The sequence below is a fragment of the Vombatus ursinus genome, unplaced genomic scaffold (assembly GCF_900497805.2).
Source record: "Vombatus ursinus unplaced genomic scaffold, bare-nosed wombat genome assembly UNPS02014832.1, whole genome shotgun sequence".
Lineage (NCBI taxonomy): Eukaryota > Metazoa > Chordata > Mammalia > Diprotodontia > Vombatidae > Vombatus > Vombatus ursinus.
The window spans coordinates 41,148,209-41,163,994 of record NW_020954610.1 but is presented as its reverse complement, the minus strand read 5'-3'; the positions used below and the strand labels follow the sequence as shown (position 1 = coordinate 41,163,994).

The window sequence follows — 15,786 nt, the reverse complement described above, 5'->3', positions numbered from 1 at the left end:
TGAGAATCAATTCACCGTGAACACAGACACAGATGTCTCTATGTGTACTCCTTTATATTCTGTCACTTCATATGCCCTTTAGGAATCTGGCCCACTGTAGACGGGGAAGTTGCCGGCGAGAGAAGCTAATTAAGAGAAAGAAAACAAAGAGCAGGGCCCAAGTTTACCTTGGCAATGAGAGCTCGGAGTGTGGCGAAGCAGTGAGTCAAGTAGGTGGTGCTCTGGTCGCAGCTCAGGGAGTTCACGAGGACCCTCAGGACCCCTCCCAGAAGGCTGTCTTTGCAGTCCAGTGCAGAGCTTGCCTGTGCACACAGAATAAAAATGGTGTGAAGAACCCGTCCTCACGCAGACGTGTACAAAGCGCTTTCTAGCTATTTTCTCATTTGTCTCCTCACAACTACCCCATGAGGTAGGGAAAGAGTCCCATTCTGCCGATAACGATATAGGCAATGAATCCTATTTTTACAAATTAGGATTCAGGCAATGAGTCCCATTCTACAGATTAAGATATAGGCAATGAATCCCATTTTTACAGATTAGGATTTAGGCAGTGAGTCTCGTATTAAAGATAAATTTCAGAGAAGTGACTTGCTCAAAGCCATACAAAAAGTGGTAGAGTAGGAACTTGAACCCATAGCTACTTCTGTTGACTTAAATGCTGAAAGACAACTGGGCCCCAGAGCCTCCTAAACTCCCATGTTCGAATGATTGGCTTGCTTTATATTGTATCCCTATGAGGTCCAAAATGCCCCCTTAAGGATGTTGTCTGGGGATCTAGCATCAGATTCCTAGTTCTTAAACTCTTCGATTAATTGATGATATAAATTTCATTCTGGTTTGTCAAGTAAGACTTTGCAAAGTACCGATACCCTCCCTCCTCTGACAGCCCCTTGCCCCACACCCATCTAAAGGCCACAACCTCTGGATGTACTCCTTACAGCACTTTTTATACCCTACCCGTCACACTTTCTTTTTACAACCCTGTGAAGGAGGCAGTGCAGGGATAATTATTCCCATTTCACAGATGAAGAAAAAGAAGCCCAGAGAGGTTTGATTATTTTTCTAGGGTCGCACAGCTCGTCAGTGCAGAGCCAAGGCTCAGACCCAAGTTTTCCTGACTCCTGAATCAGGAATCATTCCCAACTTCTGTGGGACCCTGAGTATATCAGGGGCTGCTTGGATTCTTCAGAAGATCTTAATTATCCAGTGAATGGAACATAGAATATGTTGGACGGTCAAGGTAATAATGATAATTATTATAATTATAGCTAACACGTATATCTTTGCCTTTTTTCAGTTGTTTCAGTTGTGCCCAACTCTTTATGACCCCACTTGGGGTTTTCTTGGCACAATTATGAGAGAGGTTTGCCATTTCCTTCTCCAGCTCATTTTACAGATGAGGAAACTGAGGCAAAGAGGGTTAAGTGACTTGCCCAGGTCACACAGTCAGTAAGTGTCTGAAGCCAGATTTGAATTTGTGAAGATGAGTGTTCCTGACTCCAGGCCCAGCATTCTATGTACTGCACCACCTAGCTGCCCATAACATTTATATAGCACCTATTATACACCAGGCACTATGCAATTATTATCTCATTTGGTCCTCATAACAATCCTGGGAGGTAGGTGCTATTCTCATCCCCATTTTTACAGATCAAGAAACTGAGGCAAATAGAAATGAAGTGACTTGCCCAGGGTCACACAGATAATAAGTGTCTGAGGCTGGATTGGAACTCAAGTCTTTCTGACTTCAGCCCAATGCTCTATCCACTGGTTTGCCCCTATGATATGAATAAGGCACCATAGGCATATGTTTCTTTCAGCTCTTTTTCGAAAGTTGCAAGCTCACACTGAGGCCTGGGAATAAATACAACAGACAAAGCCTCAAGGTGTGGAGAAAAGACCCCCACTGGTTGTGGCGGTAGTCACCCTATTCTGTCAATGACAAGTAATCTCACCTCTCTGGCTCTCAGTTTCCTCATTTGTAAAATGAGGGTTTTGGACAAGGAGACCTCTAAGGTTCTTTCCAGCTCAGAATCTATGATCTTAAATGCAGTTTCTTTTTTTTTTAATTTTTAATTTTTTTTTTTTTTTGGCAAGGCAATTGGGGTTAAGGGACTTGCCCAGGGTCACACAGCTAGTAAGTGTCAAGTGTTTGGTCTGAGGTCGGATTTGAACTCAGGTCCTCTTGACTTCAGGGCCAGTGCTCTATCCGCTGCCCTACCTACCTAGCTGCCCCCTTAAACGCAGTGACAAGGTGCTATGAATGTAATGGTAGGTCTGTAAGATATAGAGGATGACACAGACAATTCTTTGGCTATAAGCATTATCATTTTAGACAATTCCAAAGCTTGGATTATGGGGATTCTATTATATTTCAACAATATTCCTCCTAGCTCTGATGTATCACTGTTAATCAGAAGTTTCCTTATGACAATATCATAGGATCAATCAATCAAAAGCATTTATTTAGCATCTGTTGTGTGACCCTAGAAAAGAAATCAAACCTCTCTGGGCTTCAGTTTCTTCATCTGTGAAAAGGGAATAATTATCCCTGCACTGCCTCCTTCACAGGGTTGTTGTAAAAAGAGAGTGTGATGGGTCAGGTATAAAAAATGCTGTAAGGATATAACAGTGTCAGGCACTGTGCCAGGCACTCGGAATACAAAGACCAAAAAAAAAAAAAAAAATCCCAGTCCCTGCCCTCATGGAGCTTCCATTCTATCTAGGGCTATAGCTCTAGAACTAGAAAAACCTCAGAGGTCATCTAGTACAAGTCCCTCCTTTTAAAATTTTTTTTATTTAAATTTTTTTAATTAAAATTTTCTTTTTCTTTTCCCAGTCAACAAATATCCTTTCTCTCCCTCCAAGGGAAGGATATAAAGGATTTCCCTCTCCAATTTCCCATTGAGAATGAAAGAAAAACAAAATCCCTGTTACAAACACATGTAGTCATGGAAAACAAATCCTCCCATTGGCCACGTCCAAAGCAACATGTCTCAATAGTCATTCTGAATCCATTAACTCTCTGTCAGAAGGTATATTTTACAGATGAAGAAACTGAGGGCCAGGGGGACTAAGAGATTGGCCTGAGCTTGTAGGTAGTAATATTCTGCAGAACCAGGATTCACACCAAAATATTCTGATCCCAGCACCCCTTCTACTGTACCATACCATCACCTGTAATTTACTTCTTTCTGTTCAGGCCAACTGGGCACCTCATGATTGGGTTCTATTCAAAGCTTTTTTTACATCTCCAACTGGAAGATGAAGTTAGAAAAGTTAATAGCAATGTAAAGCTCACCAAAGTGGCTATGTATTTATTTTATGGGTCCAGCTACAAGAGCAAACTGTCCAATATTTCTACACGATCACCTTTAAGGACTGTAGGCCAGACCGTTGTCTTTTACAAATCCATCTCCCTGTTCTGATCTCTAAGAGAATTAAACAGGCTGGAGGAAATGCTCAGTACCTCCCAGACTGGAAAGGTGAACTCTACTGTGAAGAGAAGGGCACAAAAGACTGCTTTCTCTAGCAAACAAACAAAAAGGAGCAATCCAGAGTCCACCTTTATTTCTTCTCCCTGAAAATGCTGTAACCAAAGCCTTATTTATTTATTTATTTTGAAAGCCTTTTTAAAGATCCTAGTTAAAAACATTTATATGTAACATGGTTTGCTGTTGATTTTCTCACCTGGATAATATTTTCCTGCATATCTAGGATGATTAAATTTGCTTCAGTGGCCAAGTTGCCGTTAATCAAGGCTTCTTGATCTAACTCTGCTTTTGTTCTAAGGAACAAAAAGAGGTCAGGTTAAGCACACATCCAGTCTGGCAGTATTCTAAAGATTGCAATCTGCACACTAACGCCCAAGCAAAGCCTCAGAAACCCAGACCTTTCAGGGAAAACAACAGAACAAGTGACTTAGCGAAGTAAGCAGTGTGTACACGCAGGGCACTTTCTGGTATTAGTACCTGATTTTGTTTAATTTTATTTAAAAAATTTTTTTTAATACCTGATTTTAGAAGAAGTGTTTTTTTTTCCCCTGGTCATTAATTTAACTGGTGTCTGACTCTCTAATATTCTGATGTCATTATTATAATTATATACCAACTAAAAGAGAGCCATTGGTTTTTAAACAGGAAGAGACCTGTGCAGAATGAGAATCATCCTGGCTGGCCAATCAGATTGCTCAAACCATCCCTCAGGGACACTTTGGAGTTTCGTGTACTGACAGCAATCTCCAGATCTGGGCAAGGTGGAGCCCATGCTACAGGCCAGAGAGAGTCAGGCTGGGTGTGATCTGAGTTTGGCAAACAATGATGCCACTCAGTGAGGAGGCTAAGATTCCTTCTGAATTGGGTCAAGGTAAAGCTAGTTAATTAGACCTTCAAAAGACAACCCAAAGTTTACTCAGCCAAGATCTGGCTCTTTGTCTCACTGCTGACTTTCCTCTAAAACCTTTTCATCTGAGGACAAAGCCCAGGGAAGCTGGTGCTCTGACATCCATGGTATACCAGCTGCTGTGTATTTGGAAACCCTTAGGGTGTCAGAGTACTTCTTGTATTTTTGCAGTCATTGGCAGGGAGTGTATGTGAAAGTCAGGATGGATGGGCTATGCGCTAGCACCATAAAGCACAAACAATTTGGAGAGAGAGAGACAGAGAGAGAAAGAAAAGAGAGAGAGAGAGAGAGATTGAGAGAGAGGCGAGCACAATTCTCTCCATTAGGACTTCCCTATAGATGTTCTTGAGGTCTGCCATCTCTAACACTGGGATGAGGGAGGGGGTAGAAGGGTGGAGGGAAAGGATTTCAGTTATTTTCAACAGAACAAATCTCTGAAGTAATTATTTTGTCTTTATTAAAAAAGACATCCCCAGGCCTCATCCTTTTGCCGTATCTTATCCTGATCTTCACCATATTGGTTATATCCTTTCCACGGTCCAGCTCTTGCTTCTCAATCTAAGCTCTGTTTGTGTTATTATTATTAGTGGTAATAGCAGTAGTAATAATATAAATCCTCAAGGAAATAGTGCTTGCTTCATCTTAGGGTGGGGGGAGGAGAGGGGGGAGAAAGTTTAGAACTCAAAATCTGATGGAAGTGAAAGTTGAAAACTAAAAATAAATAAAATTTAAAAAAAGAACAATAGAACAACAACAAAAAGAGAAATAGTGCTTGATGATGTATAAAACTTGTTTATTTTTACCCTGTGAGATAAGTAGTGGGAATATTGTCATTCCTATTTTACAGATGGGACAACTCAAACAGACTAGTGTAGTGTAGTAGAAGCACAGGATGTGGAGTCAGAGGATCTTAGTTTGAATCTTGGCCCTGTTACTTATTTGCCTAAGTAACCTAGGCAAGTCACTTCATTTCCCTGGGCCTTGGTTTCCTTATCTAGGAAAATGAGGTGTTTAAACTAGATGGCCAGTGAGGTCCCTTATAGTTCTAAACCTGTGATCCTCTGTAATCTGGACTCAAATTCCAGCTCTACAACTTACAACCAGGGTGGGCAGAGCACTTAACCTACCTGAGCCTCAGTTTTCTCATCTGGAAAATGAGGAAATTTGGACTAGGAACTTCTAGCACCAAAGCTATGAATTTGCCAGTGGTCACCCAGTTTATTTAAGTCAATATCATGACTTGAGCTCAGGTGCCCTGGCTTACTCCTAACATGACAGCATTTTTCAAGGATTAGTGAAAGCTGAAAGCAGCATTTTTATTTATTGAATGATTCATTTTAGCATGAAGACATTTGGAGAATGTCCTAGTCTTTTTTTTTTTTTAAGAGGTCTCCAGGGTCTCTATTTCTGACTTAGATTGCACAGTGCTTTAAAAAGAGCACAGCTAAAATATTTTGGAAGTGATTTGCAAAGAAAGAGTTTGAGGCCCCTTTTCAAAGAATGTTTTAAAAGTTCCAAATAACTTGTTTTCATTGCATACGTAGCTATTTTTTTTCTTTTTTTGCTGAAGTCTCTTTCTATAAAATACTAGAATCCTCTTGAGAAGAGAATTAGTAGCCACTACTTCAGGACAACATACCAAATGTGCTGGTGACTAGTGGTAGGAAAGTCTGGCTCAAGAAAATTGGACCATGAAAAGCGTCTTACAGAGCTATATAGATAGCAAGCCCTGGAAGAGGGTCTTCACAAACTTCAGCTCAGGTAACAGTGATCTGGACTGATCTGGTGGATTGGTAATATAACTATCTAAGATTTTTCTGTAGTATTTATTGTAAACTACACTAATTTTTCTTAGCCTAAACTAGAATGCTTAGTGCCCTTAAATTCATTAGTTTGCTAAGAATTTTGAAAAACATTAGGTAGAAAAAGGGCAGAAAACTTCTTGAAAACTTTAATATTAGAAAAGGTAGACCAAAAAAACCAAAACAAAACAAAAATCAAAACACATAGATAAAGGCACACCAAGGAAACAGAGCACGCCTTCACTACTATGATACTAATCTGTTTGTTCAGTTGTTCAGTTATGTCAGATTTTTCATGACCCCCATGTAGGGCTTTCTTGGCAAAAATGCTGGAGTGGTTTGCCATTTCCTTCCCCAGCTCATTTTTTTAAATTAATTTATTTTAAATGTAAATACTAAAATTTAAGTACGCAATAAGAAAAGAAAATGAAACATATTACACACTTAAATATTAAAACTTAAATACAAAATAGGAAAAGAAAAAAAAACATTGCCATGTACACTGCAGAATGTAAGAGAGGATTCAAAATATACAGCATTCCCAGCTTATTTTACACATAAGGAAACTGAGGCACACAGGGTTAAATGTCTTGCCCAGGTCCATACAGCTAGTAAATGTTTAATGTCAGATTTGAATTCATGAAAGTGAGTCTTCCTGACCCCAGGCCCAGTGCTCTATCCACTGCAGCACCTCGCTGCCCCTATGTTCCCTTCTAGATCTCAATCTATGGTCTTGCAAAATGGAAACGGCACATCCATTAGCAAAAGGAGATTTGCTGCTGTTTCAAACACACTAAAATTCCTCTCATTTTTGTCTGAGTTATAGGGCAGACATAGACTTATTAACAACCCCCAAAATATGTTTGGTTTGAAATTGTGCAGACATGGGCATGTGGCCTGTGTTCTCTCTTGCTTTGTGAACTTATCAACTGCCTTTACTACGGAAAAATATTTCTTCTGTACATTATCACCTTCGCAATGCCATCTGGAATATGCAAGAGTTCGTTTTCTTTAAATACACCACCAGTCCAGAGAGCTCATGGAATTTTAGGGCTTGTCCAAGGATGCTATGCTTTTGGTTACTCTGGGACACTGGATGGACTCCATCTACACAGATAATGATGTTTCATTCTCTTTGCCTTTGAGGGATACAGCTGTTTTGGTAACCTAAGTACCCTGGGAAAAATGGTTTGGACTTTTGGTAAAAGTATCACAAGGTTGCTGAGTGACTTACTTATCTAGCTTTTCGTTAGCCTGTCGCCAATGTGTCTGCTCTTTCCTCCATCTCAGGTTTTCATTTAGTCCTGGAAACCGTTCATTCCCTAGGAGTTAAGAAACGCATGATTGGAATTTGATTAGAATGAAACACTCCAAGATAGCTGGGATTTCTATAACAAGTTTTATTGAGGCAGCTCAGCTCGACAGTCTGCTGATGACTAGAAAACATGATGTGCTGTAGAAAGATTAGCACCAAAACCCACAGGGCATCTGATCAAGCTCCCCAGTGGCTAATATGTTCCCTGACGTGGGAGGGGATGCTGTGGTGGAAGATGTAGCTGTCCTGCCTCAGGCTTGTACTCTGAAAGCTCAGATTCTCTGATTCCATTTCTGTAGCTCTCAGTCAGGGAGCCGTCCAGTGAAACTCTCAGACTTACCTGTGGAACCCTGGCTGCCCGAGAGGTGGAGGAAGGACTTCTCATCACTATGATGTGAGTCTGAGTTCACTGCAATACCCTGCTCACTACTTCCCTGGGATGCTGAGCAGGGTGCCACAGTGAAGGGCTACAAGGACACAAGTTACCATAGGTTGGGGGTGGTATACTTGGGTTCCCTGGAAAATTTACTCCAGAAGTGACAGGGTGACTTTCTTGGGTGGTCTTTGGGACAGAATCTGACTTCAGACACTTCCTAGCTGTGTAACTCTGGGCAAGTCACTCTATCTCTAACTGCCTCAGTTTTGTTATCTGTGAAAACGGCATATTATTTCCCCTTTGGTGCCTTTGCCTCTTACAAATAATGCCTCTTCTAGCCAGGCCTTCATTTCTTGACTTTTGCAGGATGTAGATACTGATCTGGGTCATAACTTTGTTTTCTCTGAGCAAGACTGGGGGAGGGAGAAGGAAAATCAATTTGATCATCTTTATCTGCATGTGCTAATCCCTGGAACAACATGAAAGTTTCAGCCAGTGGAATTATGTGATATATGGACAAAGTAGGGGAGAAGGGAAAGGAATAAGCATTTCTATAGTGCTTACTATGTGCCAGGCATTCAGCTAAGTACTTTTTATAAATATTATGTCATGGAATCATCTGTTAAATGAAGATAGGATTAGTACCTCCTTCTTAGGGTTGTTATGAAGATCAGATGAGATACTACTTACAGAGCACTTTTCAACCCTTAGAGTGCTATACAAATGCTATTGTTATTATTATTATTATTACTAATTATTAGGCATTCTCTGAATAAACACAGGGGCCAATCAGACCCTCCTGGCTGGTATGGCTACTCCTCTCCTTCCTTATCAAATGAGTTCAATTGTGATAACAATTGTCGTCTGATACACAGTAGGTGCCACATAAATGTTACTAATTATTACTATCATTGTAACTGTTCTTTACCCTGAGGCCCACATTCTAGAGACTGGTCCTTTTACCCCTGTTAAACTCAGCTTGATGCCAGATGTCATTCAGAAATATCTCTCCAGCTGCCAAATGATTCACAAAGGAACATGGTAGGTTCTTAATAAATGCTTGTGGATTGCCTAGCAGATAGTTAAACTCACTAAAGAATCATAAACCTTGCTGTTGCAAGGCATGGGTGTCATCATCCTCGAAGGAACTTAAAGCTGAAATCTTATTGGCAGAATATTCCTTCCCATAAAGCATCTGAAGTGTTCAGAGAAAAATTAGAATGAGACAATTAAAAACTCACCTGCTGGTGTCTTGCAGCGCCGCATCATTTCCCCTCTGGCGCCTTCTCCTCTCAGTAATGCCTCTTCTAGCCGGGCCTTCACATCTCTTGACTTTTGAAGGACTTGGGTGCTAACTTTGTCAGAATTTTGTTTTCCCTGAGCAAGATTGGGTGGGGGAGGGGGGAGAGAATCATTTTGATAATTATTATCTGTGTGTGCTAATCCTTGGAACAATATTAAAGTTTTAGCTAGTGGAGTTGTGTGTTATGTGGGCAAAATCAGCAGCGATGAGACATTTTTTGACTGGGATTCTTTTATTCATCATATAAATATGGAAAGAATGCAGAGATATCTTACACTCCTTTCCTAGGACATTGCAATATTAATGAAAGGAAGAAGAAATGAATTTGAATACATAAAAGTACAAAAGGCATGGAAATAGGTGAGATGACTTCTATTTTGGCCTCCCTCATTGCTTGCCACCCCCTGCAAAAACAAAAAAAAAAACCCAAAACTGGACTGAAATTTGGAAAAAACTGAGTTATTGCATTTACCTTGTACTCAAAACATGAAACACAGATGAAAAGTAGATCTAAAATCCTATTCAGTTGCATCGATGGTAGGTCAGCAATCCACTTCCGAATGAGGCTCTGGTCTGCGTTTTTCATGATCCAGAGGAAACAGATCATGAGATTGCGGGTGGTATCAGGATTCAGCACATTGTATTGCTTGTAGGGCTGGAATAGGTTTTTTGGTTTGTTTGTTTTATTTTTGAGGCATCAGGGTGGTGGAGAAAGAGTGAGAAACAGAGATGTTATGAGATTAAGAAATGCTAAGCTTTCAGAATGTAAGAATTCTTTTTCATTCCCTGATCTGGTATCCATTTCTTAGATGTTCCTAATCAATCCTTATGTAGTTAAGCAAAGGCTCCTGAGTTACACAGCTCATGAAAGGGGACTTCCCTGAGACAGGACTAAGTCTAGCAGGGGATGGTTGACAGATGATTGGATTTTGAGTCAAAGGACCTAGGTTCAAGTCTCACATCTACTGGGCTCTACCTGTATGACTTTAGGCAACTTCTTTGGTCTCTAGCTCCTATCTGGAAAATGATGGGGAAAATGACTAAGTGGTCTCTGAGGGGACTTCCAGTTTTCATTCTGTGAGCCTATGAAAAAAACTGTGTTAGTCTTGGGACCACACAGGCAACTCTTTGGCTTGCAGACTATGCTTCCTGGTGCTTGTGTGCCATTCCATTTCCACCCTCCCCATATAATTGGTGGGGCTCTTTATCCCACTTCCCCCACTTTGTTGTAATATGGTTGCAGACTCTTGTAGGTTCTTAGGAAAGCTCAAATTTGAATTCAGAGGAGCATGTAGGGCTGGGTGCCTGAGAAGGCTGCCCTGCCCTCAGCATCCAGAAGGTTCAGAAGCTAGCCCTCTTCCGAGTTCCAAAGGGGAAAATTAGGTTGTTGGCAGGCAACAGATATTTCAACTTCTTTTAATTTTATTTCACAATCTTCTTTGTCATCTATTCTCATTGTAATAATGGATGCGATTCGACTGGCAATATAACTGAATCTGTGGTGTGGTGAAGAACTCAATCATGCTGGTTGAAAGTTTGGTGTCTGCCTGTGTGGTTTAAAGAGTATTTTTTTTTTTTTGGGCAAAGAAACTCCATGGTACCAATTTTATAGCACAGAGAACTGCTTTTTGTTACTTAATTATGTAACATGAGGTTGTACTCTTCTCAATATTGTATTGTGGTCATATCTTAGGGGGATGTAGAGATGAAATAGAGCTACTATCTCTAAGTATGTTGGAAATGATGGTTTGGGAGTTATGGGTTATTGGACATAAGACATTTCTACAACTACTTTTTCTTTGTGTTTTAAAAATGCATTTTATGTTCTTTTTTGTGTGTTTTTCTTTGGTATTTAAGTTCAAAATGATTAAAAATATAAAAAAATAAAAATACATTTTATATGTGCCTTTGTCTTTATGTTATAGTCATTTCAAACCCCACCTCTGGGTTGATCCTCCTTTGTAATTTTTCTTTAAAATCAATTAGGCAAAGACATCCACTGCAGTGACCACATCTGACAATGTATACAATATTCTGCTTTAGTAGTCCTCCACCTTTCTATCATGAGGGAGGAGGTATGCTTCATAATCTGTTCTCCAGGACTTGGTGATTCAATTACCTGAGCATAATTTCATTTTTTAAAAATCATTTTACTGCCAAGATGAAAATGTAAATATAAAATAATATTATGCTTCATCTAAGTCAATACAAATATCTAAACTTTTGGTTTTCAAGATGGGAAGACTTAAATGTATTTTCTTTGATAACATGACTATTATGGATATGTTTTTCATGTTTACACATGCATATACACATGTTTTACATATGTTTACACATGCATAACCTATATCTAAGTGCTTGCCTTCTCAATGGGGGGCAGTAGAGAGGGAAGAAGGGAGAGAATCTGGAACTCAAAGTCTTAAAAATAAATGTTAAAAATTGTTTTTGCATGTAACTGGGGAAAAATAAAATACTAAATAAATACAAAAATAAATTTAAAAAAAGATGGGAAGACTTCTACAGGACTGATGCAGAATAAATGGGGGTAGAAACAAAAAAAACCCAATATATATAATTACTATAACAACATAAATGGAAAGAACAACAAAACCCCAAACTGAATGCTACATTATTACAATGAGCAAGTTTGATCCTGGAGAAGAGTTAAGAAAATGCATTCCTTTCCTTTATTGCAAAGGTAGTGGTTGCTGAGGGACAGTGCAAGTGGAACATGGATTGTCAGAAGCTATTGCTATGTTATTGGGTTTTCTTGTACTGTTTTTTATTTTCATTTTTTAATTTGTTACAAAGTATGGCTCACTGGGTTGGGGAAACATGGAAGATCACATTTGGAAAAGAAGGTGATATAAAAATAAGAGACAGTAATAAAATGAAAAGAAATAAAAAGCTTTGGGCTTTTAAACTTCTCAAGTAGAGGCCAAAAAAAAAAAAAAGAAAGAAACATGCATCCTCGTGTCTGCAGCTCTGATTAATCAGAACAAAAGAAGCTAAAACTACCTTTGGTCCTGCAGCTGCTGGGGTCTGAGTACTTTGGGTGTTTTCACAAGCTGATCCTTGATTGCAGGGGACCAGATAAAAGGCAGGGTATATAGTACTTTGAACCTTTCTTACTCCCAAGGAAGTGCTTGATCTTTTTCTTTTTTTTTTTTTTTTTGGTGAGGCAATTGGGGTTAAGTGACTTGCCCAGGGTCACACAGCTAGTGAGTGTTATGTGTCTGAGGTCAGATTTGAACTGAGGACCTCCTGATTCCAGGGCTGGTGCTCTATCCATTGTGCCCCCTCACTGCCCCAGATCTGCTTGATCTTGAGCTAGTTGTTTGATCCTTTGCTCTTGTAGTTAACCTTGCTAGCTTCAGATTCTCTGACCTTACTATTTGCTTGATCCAGGCAATTTGCCCCAGCAGTCTGAACTCCCAATGATTAATTATTCCCTCTAGTACATAGCAAGAGAATTGAAATCTTCATTGGTTACATAGGAGAAAACATGAAGGAGTTGTTATTCTGTAAGTGTGGAAGAATTCCTGGAGTAGAAACTTTCCTCTATCATCATGGATCATAACTTGTCTATAATTCAATAGGTCTAAGGAATAGGAGTTAAGTGATTTGCCTAAGGTCATACTGCTTAGTAAATGTTGGATGTGGGATTTGAACTCACGTTTTCCCAACTCCAAAATTAGAACTCTATCAACTATAATTTTTTTCCTTTGTTACACATATGTGGGAATACTATGTATATTATAAAAGAAAATACTGAATATACATGGAGAGCAAGCTAGTGAAATTCATGAGAATGTATACCAAGGAAGATAGAGGTGCCCCAGACGTCTTCAAGAGGTTGAAATTATTCCCTGCAATGGCTAGGGCTACACTTTGATTAATTGGACTTCCACCTTCTTGTTCTTCATCTGGGCTATTTGGACGACTTTTCCCACCACGAACATCTGAAACTGCATTTTAAAATATTGTCAGTCAAGTTAACTATTAATAAACTAAAGTCAATATTTCCCTAAGTCTGTTGCACAAAATTTACTTCCATAAAAACCAAATTCCATGGGCTTGATTCTGATGCCTCAGTAGAGTTTGTGAAATAATTTTAGTTGGGACTTGTACCATTGCTTTAATCTATTGCCATACATAAGAAGAGGCAATCAAACTAAAAAAGGAGATAATAACAATTAAAAAAGGATTAAGATAGAAGGTAATTCTTGAAAATGTGAAAAATGACCTTCATAAAAGTTTTTTAAAACTGCTTCCAAGTCTAACAATACTTTGCTTAGTCATGCCTTATGATTTCTGGAGATAAAAAAAGAACCAACCACAAAAGTCCCCAAAATGGTGGAAGGAAGACTAGTGTTGTATAAAGAGGATTAAGACATTCAGGTGCAGATTTATGAAGGGTTTCTTCTAGATTTTCAGAAGCTCTGGAATGACCTTCAGTTTACTGCAGATGCTAGAATCTAGGCACATACAGAAAGGGGGTGACCATTTCAAAAGTTGGCCTTCATTTAAAACATGATTGACATTATTTTTTCTACACATGCACACACACACGGCAGGTCATTTATATAAGCAATTTTTAAATAGAGGTGTGGGAAAATAAATCTTCACAGGTGATTGACCCACAGAGAAGTCAGGTTTTCATAGACTTGTCAAAACTTTATCCATTTCAACCTTCAATTTTTCACAAAAATAAGACTGCAAGAAATATTTTTGGCTGCTAACATGAAAATGGAATATTATTATAAAGAATCATAAACCACCACTGGAAAACTTTTGGGACCATTCAGTTTTTAAAAAACCAATCCAGTTTATAAAGACATATAACCTGGATAAGATCTGCAATTATGGAAACAGGGCAGCGGAATCAGAGGCAGCCACCCTCACAGGTAAAGATCATAGGATGATAGACTTAGACTGAAAGGGATGTTAGAAGCCCTCTAGTCCAACTGTCATTTTATAGATGAGGAAATTGAAAGAACCTCTCAGTCTTTAGGATATTTTTTCTCCTTCAGGAATTTATCGGTTATTGTTGTTCAGTCATTTTCAGTTGTGTCTGACTCTCTGTGACCCCATTTGAGGTTTTCATGACAAAGATACTGGAGTGGTTTGCCATTTCTTTCTCCACCTCATTTTAGAGATGAGGAAACTGAGACAAACAGGGTTAAGTGACTTACTCAGGGTCACACATCTAATAAGCATCTGAGGCTGGATTTGAACTCAGGAAGATGAGTCGTCTTGACTCCAGGTCTGGCCCCCCAATCCACTGTGCCACCTAGTTGTCCTTTGAAACTCATACAAAACGTAAAATGAAAGGCAGACATTGCCAAGGAAGTAATTGTATCACTTCTGAACAATTATTCCTCAATACCAATAAACTGGGGGCAGCTAGGTGGCAGAGTGGAGAGAGTTCACCTGCCTGGAGTCAGGAAGACTCATCTTCCTGAGTTCAAATCCAGCCTTAGACACTTACTAGCTGTGTGACCCTGGGCAAGTCACTTGATCTTGTTTGCCTCAGTTTCCTCATCTATAAAATGAGCTGAAGAAGGAAATGGCAAACCACTTCAGCCTATTTGCCAAGATGACCCCAAATGCGGTCACAAAGATGATTGAACAACAAAAGGAGTTTCAAGCTAAAGATAAGCCAGCCCGTTTTTAAGTCCTAAAAAGAAGGAAGTTAAAATTCTAAAGCAATTAAGTTAAACATAATTGCATGGAGGATAGGGTAGGGTGACTTATATGGGACTCTGTAATGTTGGTTCCAAGGATTTCTGCATTCTTTTCTCCTATCTGCATGCAAGCAGTTTAGGGAACTCTTGGCATGGGAATTCCTTCTTTCAGTGCAAAGAACAACTCACCTTTGACTTAGTAGATGAGTCCTGAGTCGTCTAAGGTACAACAAATGTAAATGATTTAGCATAAGATTATAATTCTAGAGCTGCAAAGGCCCGCTGAGGTCATCTGGTCAGATGCCCTCATTTTATAGATGAGGAAACAGATGTGACTTAGCCAGGATCATACAAACAATTAGCATAAGAGGTAGATTGGAACTCAGGTCTTCCTGATTTCAAATCTAGAATACCACTCACAGACAAGTCATTACAATTTTTCATTTTAACAGCTATGGTATGACTACAAAGTTTAATTTATCTTTGGGGAACACTTAGACTTTCTCAGTTGACACAGTTGATTTAAAAGGCTCAAAGACTGCATTTTGAAAGATTCTTTCCCTTGTGACTCATCTGAGCAAGCAATTAAACAATTATCCATAAAATTTGGGAGTAATGTGTTCTGAGGGAATGTATTCCACTTTTGGCATGACTGAATCACAGTCAAAGAATCTGGAGAGTTTTCTGAATGGAACGATGTACACATTTACCTACAAGTCAGACAGGGCCTCTAGAAATGGCCTACATGTCATCAGACTCAGTAATTTTTAAACACAACTGTCTTCCCAACTTGACTGTCAAAAGCCAGGCACGATTAGAGAACAGATTCATCACTCATCCTTTAGGTCACTGGTCCTCAATAGTGTCAGACATATTTTTGTAACTTCCTTACCCTTATGGTC

At 39.3% G+C, this 15,786-nt stretch overlaps 1 protein-coding gene across 3 annotated transcripts in view; it reads right to left on the bottom strand.

The window, feature by feature from the left end:
* The window catches only part of DOCK8 (dedicator of cytokinesis 8), a 316,592-nt gene that overhangs the window by 52,132 nt on the left and 248,674 nt on the right, over positions 1-15,786 (bottom strand). For all 3 annotated transcript variants that reach the window (XM_027839563.1, XM_027839565.1, XM_027839564.1), the window contains 6 exons: positions 13,017-13,165; positions 9,670-9,852; positions 9,136-9,271; positions 7,438-7,525; positions 3,691-3,787; positions 168-302 (listed from right to left, as the gene is read on the bottom strand). In XM_027839563.1, the coding sequence (XP_027695364.1) occupies positions 168-302; positions 3,691-3,787; positions 7,438-7,525; positions 9,136-9,271; positions 9,670-9,852; positions 13,017-13,165 (788 nt within the window). The remainder of the gene's footprint in view (positions 1-167; positions 303-3,690; positions 3,788-7,437; positions 7,526-9,135; positions 9,272-9,669; positions 9,853-13,016; positions 13,166-15,786) is intronic.